Source organism: Macadamia integrifolia, unplaced genomic scaffold, assembly GCF_013358625.1.
Source record: "Macadamia integrifolia cultivar HAES 741 unplaced genomic scaffold, SCU_Mint_v3 scaffold614, whole genome shotgun sequence".
NCBI classification, from domain to species: domain Eukaryota; kingdom Viridiplantae; phylum Streptophyta; class Magnoliopsida; order Proteales; family Proteaceae; genus Macadamia; species Macadamia integrifolia.
In genome coordinates, this window is record NW_024870498.1 from 182,466 (window position 1) to 195,014 (window position 12,549).

General features: G+C 39.3%; 1 protein-coding gene across 1 annotated transcript in view; it reads left to right on the forward strand.

Moving 5' to 3' along the window:
- LOC122069430 overlaps positions 1-12,549 on the forward strand; it is a 61,670-nt gene that overhangs the window by 45,690 nt on the left and 3,431 nt on the right. Inside the window, exons 15-20 of the mRNA XM_042633443.1 lie at positions 908-1,013; positions 1,644-1,783; positions 4,582-4,740; positions 4,814-4,917; positions 5,149-5,324; positions 11,939-12,128. Coding sequence (XP_042489377.1) covers positions 908-1,013; positions 1,644-1,783; positions 4,582-4,740; positions 4,814-4,917; positions 5,149-5,324; positions 11,939-12,128 — 875 coding nt within the window. The remainder of the gene's footprint in view (positions 1-907; positions 1,014-1,643; positions 1,784-4,581; positions 4,741-4,813; positions 4,918-5,148; positions 5,325-11,938; positions 12,129-12,549) is intronic.

Genomic DNA, 12,549 nt, shown 5'->3' on the forward strand with positions numbered 1-12,549 from the left:
GGGGGAAGCAGAAGAGCGAGAAGAAGAGGGGGCTGGAACAATAAGAAAAAAAAGAAAAAAAAATAGAGAAGGGACCGGAAGAAAAAGAAAAATAGAAGCCAGAAACAGAAAAGAAGAAAAGAAAAGAATAGAAGGAAGAAACATACCTGAAGAACCTATCTAATCATGGCAGCAGCATCTGAATCGGTGTCGGCATCAGCTCCATCGTGCTCTTCTTCAAGTTTTTCTTCAAACAGAGAAGGGAGAAGAAGAAGAAGATGATGAGCAGCTGAAAAAAAAAAACTGAAAAAACAGAGAAGTCTTTTGCACTATTTTACTTACCTTGCCGGAGCTGGAGTAGCCGGAGGAGGAATCGCTGGAGCCATGGTTGCCGGAAAAATGTTGTCGGGGCCGGAATCGATGGAGATGATCGCCGCTGCCAAGGGTTTCATTTTCAACCCTAAGCCAAGGCGTGTGAGACTAAGGGTTCCTTTCGATTATATTTCCTTTTATGTGATTCGGTGTGACGCAGACATGCAGTGTACAAGACTTTTGTACACAAGCCACTAAAAAACATAGAAATGGAATAGGAAAAAAAAAAATAATGCATTACCTATAAGGTGGCTCACGCCTTAAGAGCCGCCGTAACCCCCATGAAACGCATTAGCGCCGTCGGCTTAGTAGCGCCTTAATAGCTATGGCTGGGATATTTTTTGTGGAGTGGAGTTGAGATATTGGATTCTTCTTTTTGAACTTTGAATGGCAGGAAGACTCCTTACTATTTCTTGAGCATCAAATATGAATACAGAACTAGGCAGGATGTGATATTAGGGGTTTCTCGTCCTTTTTGCTTTGAATTTGCTTTAGGTTGCAAGCTGAAGCTTCTGTTGTCTATGGCTATTTTCATATGTGCTTTTAAATGTTGCAGAAAGATCATCAAGCCATTGATATCCTTTTGGCAGAGATTGATATATATGAGCTTTTTGCTTTCAAACATTGCAAGGGAAGAAAATCTAAGCTTGCTCTCTGTGAAGGTAGTTTACAACTTTCATTCTCTTTAATTGTTGAAGTCTAAAATACTGACTAGTTCAAGGTCATTCAAGAATGTTCACTTGAGAGCATTTATGGATTTGCTTGTACTACATGTTTGTCCTGCCTATGTGCCATTTGTTCACACTTCACCAATAAAAGGTGTCCAGTGTCCAAGCTCCAAGGGTGTTTACATGATTATGAAACACCTATTCTTCCAATGTCACTTGGATACAATGAGGCAGGACTTTTGGTGAGGCATTTTGTACTAATGATATGTCAGGGATGAGTATGGCCCAATCTTGAAGTGTCCAGGAAACATATGTAAAGTACTAAACGTTTAAAACACCTTAACTGCATGTTAGCACCGCAGAAGTGTCAGTTTTGGTGTGAAAAACCTGTGCCTTTTGTCTTGTTCATTGTCATTTGTCTTTTTTGAGGTTCATTTAAAGATGAAACTGAGCCTGAAACAGTTGTAGGTGAGAAGAGACCACTTTTGGGCTTGGTTTCTTGTTTAATATCAAGAATCTTAATGAATCAATTTGGTGTCACAAAATCCTTTGCTTGAGCAATTGAAATGTCCCAGTTCAATGTTGGTTAGGAACATTGCTGACTTTACAAGTTGATGATTCCAGAGCTTGATGAAAGGATGCGGGATTTGAAAAATGAACTCCAGTCCTTTGAGGGTGAGGAATTTGATGAAAACCATAAGAGAAAGGCTGTGGAGGCTTTAAAACGAATGGAGAACTGGAATTTATTCAGTGATACTTCTGAGGTGTGGTACTTTCTGCTTATCTTTATTAATATTTTCCATTTGTTACTGAACTAATAAATTGGCTTACTCCAATACTTTTGCTATTTTTGAAGTGAAATTTCTTCACGTAAGCAACAGATAACTCTATGTGAGTTTATGTACATATCATTACAACTTTAAAAATTAACCTGTGTTCAGGATTGACCATGAAGTGTTTTTCGAAAGCTGAGGCATTAACTGAATCTTTTTACTTGGCTAGATACAAGGTAGAAGCTCCATGAATTAAGCATAAACCTTAGGGCATGGCCTTTTTAAATAAGTAAATGTATCAATTAGGCTGTATTCATAGGGAAAATAAAAAGGGAAACAAGATGAAAAATAAATAATTGTGGAAGGAAATACATGGAAACTAACTTTAAACTGATAGAATTGGAGGATCTTGAAAGGAAAACCTCAGTCAACCCTGGGAGTCTGTTACACAAAAGAACTTACTGGTAAACTGAGGGTGCATGTGGGAAGTTTTTGAAATTTACTTTGCACTCCTTAATATTAGGTAGAAGTTTTCCTGGAGGGCCCATCCACCATGAAATCTATAGACTGCTCACCTAGTTGTGCCATGTTGAGGGGTGATGTGGCAATTTCAGCCATTAGATAATCTAGGGAATTCTCCAGATTTACATTTGTCAAATTTCGACCAAAGTTAATCATACTCCCTCCCACGTATTGGCATGCACCCTCTTGGTAGTCTAAGAATTTACATGGACCTTGGGAGTCCTGGAATTTTCAATGTTTTATTGTGCCACTTGACCAACTCCATTGGGGCTGAAACTTGACATGGGCAGGGGACCCTGGGGTCTACCCACTTCTTAAAAATTGGAATCGGATAGGTCGAATCGGCCATGACCAATCCCAATTTTGGATGTTCCAGAGCAGACGATTTTAGGGTGATGTTAGACTAAATTACCAAGGGGTAATTAGTCCCAAGTAGGATCCATCATAAACTCCAACACACAACAAGTTCGGTGTCATCAGAAACTCTGATCTGGAAAATAGGTCTGAATAGAGGAGGTTTCGATTACTCATAAGTCATAAACCAGCTCAGATGGAGCTGAAAAATGGATTGAATGGAGATCCTGCATGAGGGAACAAACTATCAAAATTTGCACAAATTCAGCCGTTTGAATTGAGAGATCTGTTGGTCGCAAGAAAAAAGAAACTTTTGGTGATTCTTCAAAAACTGGAGTTGGAAGTGTTGGATGATTCTCAAATTTGGATATATTGGTACTCCTAAGTTCCTCAACAATAACCTCAAAATCCTGCAGCAATTAGAGATCTGGCCTAGAAGTTGCACATTGGAAAAATTCTTCCCCGGAAAACCCTATAGCTAGATTCGATAGCCTTTGTTTGCGTCTTCTGATCAACAATCTTAGAGGGCTTCAATCTCACTTTAAAATGTAGAAAAGATAAAAATAAAAAAATAAAGAAAGGGAAGAGGGTAAGAATCAATTGTAGAAGAAAGGGAGTAGGGGAATGGCTATCTCAGCCTGGGTCTCTCACCCTCCAATCTCTTAGTTGATGAACAAACCTTTCTCAGGTCAAAGTAGTAAGCATAGCTCACAAACAATTTCCTTAATCAATCAATGTCTTTATGTTACAACAATGCCTCTTTATATAGTAGAGGTTAGTGACTCAATATATGGTAAGAAACTAATAAAAGAAACAAACTAAAATTAGAAACCTATTGACATGAGACAAAAGCTTCCTAACAAAAAATAACTTGCTCACTAAGAAAGAAATAAAGGACATAACTAGACTTTTAGAATACTCAAAATATGGAAACCTAATTCTTAATGACTAAGAAACATAAAATAATTACTAATCCCATATAGGACTTTAATCCCCAAAATTTGGGCTCATAGAATTGACCCATTACAAAAATACATGCCAGATCAGAAAGGGTAAAGTTTGCTGCTACTCGTCATATGCCGAGAGGAATGAATGATTTTCAGCATCAGCATAAACCCAAAAATATGAAGCCCATGGCCCATACAACCCGTTGGACACTCAAAATAATACATATTAGTGCATTCTTGGTCTAGTTTGATGGCTGAAGTAGAGAGCCAAAATTGCACCAAAAGAGAAATCTGTCTGAAGAACCAGACCACACCTGACCAGGCTCTCTCACAGAAGTTGAATCCCACAACTGGAATGGACTGGTTTTGGCCTTGCTCTTGCGATCTTCATCAGTTTTTGGCACTGGATTGCTAGCTTCTCATATTTGAGGGGCTAATTCTAGTGTTTTTGGGTCAAATCGGAATCCCAAGAACTGGACCACACCTGACTAGGCTGTCTCTCACAGAATTTGAACTCCACAACCGGAATGGACTGGTTTTGGCCTTAACTCTCGTACCTACATCAGTTTTTGGCACTGGATTGCTAGGTTCTCATATTTGAGGGGCTAATTCTAGGGTTTTTGGGTCAAATCGGAATCCGCAGGGACCGATTGAATCCCTGATTCCGAGTTTAAAATTTTGGATCTACCTTGTCCACAAAATTGGAGCCCTATCTAACCTGCCACAGGTACAATTTGGAATGCAGTAAAGATCTTATAGATCTTAATGTTGTAATGAGAAACTTGTCTTAGATCAACATACGAAAGGGTTTTCTGGCGTGAGGCCTGTGAATTTTTCTTAGAGGGTCAAGCCTCAAAAGTGTTTTCCTTAATCTCTCCTTGAATTGTAACCCTTGTGTCTTCTAAAAACTGGTCTGAAAGAGAAACGAGTGGACTTTTATGAGGCGACTTCATTGTTTCTTTGCAGGAATTCCAAAATTATACTGTTGCACGTGATACTTTGCTCGCTCATTTGGGTGCTACATTGTGGGGATCTCTCAGGCACATTATATCACCTTCAATTGCTGATGGTGGATACCACTATTATGAGAAGATATCATTTCAATTGTTTTTCATTACACAGGAGGTAAGCTGTTTGTTCGAAGGTTTAAATTGACCCTTATATTTTAACGTGTCTTCATTATGATTCATTGGTGCAGAAAGTCAGAAATATTCAACAAATACCTGTGGATCTCAAAGCTCTCATGGATGGGCTATCATCTCTGATGTTACCTACGCAAAAAGCTATGTTTAGTCAGCACATGTACGTATTATTATGTGATTCCTTCATTGGTTTCTGGAAACCCTTTTACATAGCCACTTGGTAAATCTAGATTGTTTCCAGTTAACAATTGGTATTGAACCTGATATTTTACCCTAGAGGTTTCTGGTGGATATTTTGGTTCTGATCAGTGGAGAAGTAAATTTGGGGAAAGGATTTGTCATGCTCTACTGCTTCTACTTCATCATGTGGTTTCATTTTGTACATTCTTAGGTTGCCCCTTTCAGAAGATCCTGCTTTGGCAATGGCCTTCTCAGTAGCACGGCGTGCAGCAGCTGTCCCGCTATTGCTAGTCGATGGAACTTACCGGACAACTATCCGTTCCTATCTTGACTCCTCTATCCTACAGCACCAGTTACAGAGGTTGAATGATCATGGCTCACTTAAAGGTGTTTTACTTCTTTGATCTTTCTCAAGTTTCTCAGTTTCCCTCTATTTTCCATGTTGTGATTGTATGTGTTTTTGTCTTTTTGCTTCAATCCTATGAAGCATGTATCTGGAGGATAGAAATCTCTTGATAATGCCCCAGGTGTATTACTATTTACTATGAATCTACAATTCACGTAGTTTTGGCAGTTGTATTTCTCTGTGCCACTGAGCCAACTTCTATGAGTAAACAGTGTATTAGTTGGAAAGTGAAGTAGACAACTTGGATTGATCCTTTCTACATTTTTGTTTTTCTAAGTTGTATTGGATGATTTGGTTATTTCTATTTGTAGTTGTTATGACCATTATTTTTTCATTGAGGTGCCACCTTGGGCAGGAGGAACACTCTTACTGCCTCATTACCTTGTGCCTCTTACTACTTCACAATGATGTACAACTGGTAGGTTGGGCTACTTGATTGAATTGAACAAGATTAAACTCTGTTCCAGTTGCGGCCTTAGGCCTTGCTTGGGTTGAGCAAATAGTGCAAGCTATGTAATTTGGAGCATTAATTTCGCTTTACAGCTTAGGCTTTGTAATGTTGCACATTGATTATGTACTTTGGATAATTTTCTGATGTTATAATGTGCTAACTTTGAACTAATTGTAGTACTATCTTTATGATTATGTGTGTTGCTTAAAAGAACAACCTAGTGCACGAGGCTTCCGCTATGTGTGTTGCTTAGTGTCTTGATATTTTTGAGCTATGGTTTTCTGGATGGACTACAAAAGAATTACTTCCTATATTGGCCCAAATATCTACCATTTGGCAGCTTCGATGGGGCCCAAATTTTGTCAACAGCTAGATCCCAAGTTCCCCTGCTTACTATTACATATCTCTTGTAATTGCTATTTTTTTTCTCAATAAAAGTAGTGGATGGGTAGTAGGTTAACATGTTTATTGCGGAAAGAGTCCTTGTAGTCCAAGTCAATAGAAGTGGCTGGTTATTTGGACACTTGTCACTTCATAAGAGTCCTTGAGTCCTAGTCTTTAGAGTTTAATGTTACTATTTCCAAGTCTTGGGCTTTAGCGTTTAACGTTACAAACTTACAATTTCCCTACAATTTAGCTTGGGAGCATGGATTAGGACATTGTAATCTCTCTTCAATTTAAGAAGAGGATTGGATTTAATAAAAGCATTCTTGAAGTCTTATCCACTCTGTGGTATTTGGGATGTTGGTTTTCCCTCGAAGAAACCATAACTTGTCTTCTCTTTATCTAAAACAATAGGTAGGAACAAGAGTAAGGCTAAGTCTCATTAGCTTTTCTACTTAGCTCATGACATCATTGAAGTTAGTTGGGACTCTACAACAAGGGTTACTCAATCGAGCAACCGTGTTCTTAATAGCGTGGTATTAGAGCCAGGCATGGCTGACCAACGCTAGATCGTTTGAAGACCGAGTTGGGGAGATTTGTAGCTGTACAAGACAAAGTTTAAGGAGAAGATGGAATCGGTGCATCATGTTCACTGCCGTCAACAATAAGATTGATGGTGTGATCGGAAGTCGTGAGCAAGGTGAAAGCTCAAACAATCACCCTCCTTGAGATGGTGGTTGGACCTCTACGGAATTTATTAACAGTTTGGAAACTATTGGTGCATTTTTACCCAAGGTTGTGAAGCTAGATTTCCTTCAGTACAATGGTGTAGAAGACCCTATTAGTTGGGTCTGCCGTGCCGATCAATTTCTTGATTACCATTGTACACCTGTGGAGGAGAGAGTTTCATTAGCATCATGGAACCTTGAAGGTGATGCCCAATTGTGGTATTCAACTTTTGAAGGAGGGACAAGAGAATGAACCCATCACTTGGAATGATTTCAAGGAGGAACTTTTTGTGAGGTATGGTCCATCCCACTACCAAGATATTTTTGGTGAACTAACAAATCTTTGACAAACTAGGACAATAAGGGAGTACCAAACCCAGTTTTCCAAATTGTTGTTATATGAGCAGGAAAACTCACACAGGAGCAACAAGTGGGGTGCTTCACTAGTGGCTTAAAGGAGAATTTGAAGGTGGACGTCTAGGCGTGCAAGCCAAAACTAGTTTTCCCCTGTTGAACTGAGCTAAAGCCATGCCAAAGGATTATGCTTCAATTGTAACAAAAAATTTGGCCCTCGCCATCGTTGCAAGAAGCTTTTCCTTATTGGGGGAAGCTGGTCTGATGATGAGGAGGAAGACCTATTTGTGGCCGAGGCGACTCAGATTGACGAAGAGTTAACCTAGAATTTCCCTTTTTGCCATCCCTGGCGTAAAGAATTTTTAGATAATTTTACGAGTTCAGGAAAAATTGGGGCAACAATGGGTAATCCTTTTCATTGGTTTTGGTTGTACTCATAATTTCATGAATAATAGAATTGCTAGAAAAGTTGGATTGACACCTAATTATAAAAGGAGTTTTAAAGTAGCCGTTGCTAGTGGAGAGAAATTATCAAGTCTCAGTCGTTGCAAGGGAATTTGTATGTCCTTGCAGGGAATTCCTGTTAAGGTGGACTTCTATCTATAATAACCCCTTGAAGGTTGTGATGTGGTGCTAGGTGCCCAATGGTTGAGCTCTTTGGGTCCCATAGTGTGGTATTTTTCTAAATTACAAATGGCTTTTAAAATTGATGGTAAGGAGGTGGTGCTGAACGGGTTACAAGCTTTAAGGATAAAATCATTGATGAGGTGGAGATGGGAAAAGAAATCAAAATGGAAAAGAGGGCTTTTATTGCTAATATACTCTTTGTATATGCAAAACCCCTAAGGTACATCTGTCCTTACAAACTCTCATAATGCTATTGATGCACCCATCAAGCTTCTCTTGTAGAAATATGAAGATTTGTTCCAGGAACCAAAGGGACTTCCACCAATGAAAGCTCAAGATCATCAAATCTCTTTGAAAGTGGGGAGTAAGCCAATCTCTATGCACCCATATAGATACCCCTATTATCAAAAGTCAGCGATAAAAAATAAGGTGACAGTTACTTAAATCAGGTATTATAAGGCCAAGCAACAACCCCTACTCTTCACTGGTTTTGCTTGTGAAGAAGCATGACGGGTCATGGCTTATGTGTATCGATTATCGAGCTCTAAATCAAATTATGGTAAAGGATAAATTTCCAATGCCCATCATTGACAAGCTGCTGGATGAGTTGCTTGGAGCATCTTTCTTTATTAAACTCGATTTGAAGTCAGATTATCATCAAATTAGAATGTATCCTAGAGACATACCAAAAACTGCTTTCCGTACTCATCAAGGTTAATATGAATTCTTAGTGATGCCGTTTGGTTTGACAAATGCTCCATCCACGTTTCAATCATTGATGAATTCCATCTTAATAAATTACCTCTTTAAGTTTATTTTACTATTTTTTGATGATATTTTGATTTATAAAAAAAAATGGAATGACCACTTGAAGTATGTTGAAATTACATTTTCTATTTTAAGATCTCACCGGTTGTTTGTGAAATGGGAGAAATGTAATTATGGTCAAAGGGACGTGAAGTACTTGGGACATGTCATCAATCAAGAGGGATTGGCTGTAGACCCTGAAGAGATCTCATCAATGGTGGATGGGCTAAAACCTGCAACTCTCAAGGCCCTGCCAGGATTTTTGGGGTTAACTTGGTATTACCTTAAGTTCATACAGAACTATGGTAAAATTGCAGCCCCATTGACTAACATGCACAATAAGGAGGACTTCAGATGATTACTGAAGAGGCGTTTGGAAAACTCAAGATGGTGATGACTAAAGCTCCAATGCTTGCATTACCGAATTTCACCAAACAATTCATTATCGAGTGTGATGCTTCCGGGGCTGGAGTAGGTGGTGTGCTGATGCAAGACAAAAGACCCATTGCATTTTATAGTCAAGCACGAGAAGGAAAAAACATATTCTTATCAACTTATGAAAAGGAGATGTTCGCATTGGTTCTTGCTGTGGAAAAATGGAGGCACTATGTGTTGGGGAGACCATTCATGGTAAGGACTGATCAAAGAAGTCTTAAGTATTTATGGGAGTAGAAGATCACCACACCTGCTCAACAAAAGTGGTTGATGAAGCTCATGGGATATGATTTTCTCATTGAGTATAAAACAGGGAAGAAAAACATAGTGGCTGACTCATTTTCAAGAAAAGAAGATAGAGGTGCCAATTTTTCCATCTCTAGTCCAATTCCTATGTGGCTCCCATTCAAGAAGAGGTTTCCAATAACTCCAAACTTCAAGAGTTGGCAGACCGTGCGTCGAACCTTTTTGCATGTAAAGCAAGGTTGTGGACCCTGGAGTTATAAAGAAGGAATTCTATTTTTCAAAAATAGGATTTACTTGTTGGCCGAGTCACCATTGGTTGATACAATCGTGAATGAGATTCATTCAGGTACCCATAAGGGTTATCATAAAACTCTCCAACAAATCAGGTTAGTCTTCTATTGGACAGGAATGAGGAAAAATATCAGGGATGACATTAAGCAATGTGATACTTGTCAATGTCAAAAGTGGGAGAACACCTCACCTGCTGGCCTTCTTCAACCCCTACCAATTCCTACTCAGGAATGGACTGATTTATCTATGGATTTTATAGATGGGCTTCCGAAGTTGAAGGGAAAATCAACTATGTTTGTGGTGGTAGACCGACTGTCAAAGTTTGTGCATTATATTCCTATAGCTCATCCATACAATTCTACGATGGTGCCTCAGGTTTTCTTTGATAATATTTTTAAATTATATGGTATGCCAAAATCCATAGTTTGTGACAGAGATCCGAACCATCCGATAGTCACAGGCGCCTTTTGGAAGGAGTTGTTTTGTTTGCATGGTATGGATTTTAACTTCTCTTCGGCTCACCACCTCAAACGGATTGCCAAACGGAGGTGGTGAATTAGACGGTTGAAATGTATTTAAGATGCTTCACGGGTGATAAGCCTAGCGATTGGATAACATGGGTTGAGTATTGCTATGATACAAGTGTCCATACCTCCACAAAGAAGACACCATATTAGATTGTTTATGGTCGACCTCCACCAACTTTGTTATAAAATATGTTCCTAGTGCAACTGTAGTTGAGTCGGTTGACAAGAAGCTTGTTGATCGTGATCAAATTCTTCAGGAGCTCAGGGTTCAATTGCAAGCAGCCCAAGCCATATGGAGGAGGTTTTATGATATGCATCAGACGTACAAAAGCTTTGAAGTAGGTGATTGGGTCTACCTACGCTTGCAATCTTATCGGCAAGTATCTATTTCATTTAGAGGGAATTTGAAGATATCCCCAAGGAATTGTAGCTTATAAACTCAATTTGCCGAGTGAATCAAGGATTCACCCAGTTTTTCACGTGCCCTATTTGAAAGAGAGGGTGGGGTTGGTCATGCAAGTGCAACCTGAACTGCATAAACTTTAAGAAGAAGATGTTGTGGTTTCTCAACCTCAAGCTGTGTTGAATCGCAGTACTCAAAAGCAACGTGAGATTCTGATACACTAGAAAGGATTCTCTCTGTCAGATGCGACTTGGGAGAAAGCCGATCAAATGAAGGCCTGATTTCCTGAGTTCACCCTTGTGGACAAGGGTGTTGTTTAAGGTGGGAGGGATGTTACGTATCTCTTGTAATTGTTATTTTTCTCGATAAAAGTAGTGGCTGGGTAGTAGGGTAACGGGTTTATTATGGAAAGAGTCCTTGTAGTCCAAGTCAATGGGAAAAGTGGCTGGTTATTTGGACACTTGTCACTTCATAAGAGTCCTTGAGTCCTAGTCTTTAGGGTTTAACGTTACTATTTCCAAGTCTTAGTCTTTAGTGTTTGACGTTACAATTTCCCTACAATTTAGCTTGGGAGCATGGATTGGGATGTTGTAATCTCTCTTCTATTTAAAAATAGGATTGGATTTAATAAAAGCATTATTGAAGTTTTATCCACTCTGTGGTATTTGGGAGGTTAGTTTTCCCTCGAAGAAACCATAACTTGTCTTCTCCTTATTTAAAACAATAGGCAGGAACAAGAAAAGGCTATGTCTCGTGAGCTTTCCTACTTAGCTCAAGACAGCAACCAAGCTAGTTGGGACTCTACAGCAAGGGTACTCAATCGAGCAACCGTGCTCATAATACTTACATTTCAAATTTCAGTGGAAACAGGGTTGGTCAGACGACAAAAGAAAGCTTTGAAATCTATGACTACCAAGAGGGTTCACACTACTGCATGGACTACCAAGAGAGTGCTTGACATGAGAGGGCATTTAATTAAATTGGGTTCTGAAATTTGACATGTGGCCTGTCCAAACCATGTCTTCTTATCCAACAGTTGGAATTGCCTCATCATCTTTCCACGTGCCACCATAAGTTGGGCTATTGAGGAGCCACTTCCTGTGTGGGATGTGCAAAGAATCTCTTGCCTCATTTTTATATGCTTTTACAAGAATTTTGCATCAATTCACGCAAACCCCCTTGCACTGTAGAATCTGGAAGAGCTTGTTGCCGTTTGTGTGCCTCTCCCCTTGATAATTCTGAGCTATTTTTACACATCCAATTTTTAACACATTGGTTGTTTCTTGCGTATGTGCTCATATCACCTGGAATTGAACCATCCATGTTTTCTTTTATGACGCAGGGACACATGCACATAGCAGGTCTACGCTGGAAGTTCCCATCTTTTGGTTTATACATAAGGATCCACTATTAGTCGACAAACATTATCAAGCAAAGGCGCTTTCTGACATGGTCATTGTTGTCCAGTCGGAACCTTCATCTTGGGAAAGCCATCTGCAGTGCAATGGGCGATCACTGTTATTGGACTTGAGGTTGAGATTTATGCACTTCCAACTAATTTTTTCTCACACATTGGTGCTTCTTAAACTTCAATGGTGTATGATTTGGCCTCAAATTTTTCTTCTTTATTATTATTATTATTTTGTCTTGGGGGGCCAGGGGGGGAGGTTTGGGCTTGGGTGTGGGAAGTGAGTTTGATCCTGTCAAATCTGTATCAGAAAATCAGGTTGGGCACATGGTTTATCACTGACGTGTTACATTTTATTTCATATAGGCGTTCATATAAAACCAAGACATTGCCACATTTCCATGTTAACTAATTTTTCCAGTCTTCCCCTTCTATGAAATCAGAAAGCTGAAAGACTGGATAGAGAACCTATGGTATGAATAATGGAATTGTCAATTTCGAGCTGGGAAATAATGAATGTAACTTTCTGGAATTTGTGCTAGTAA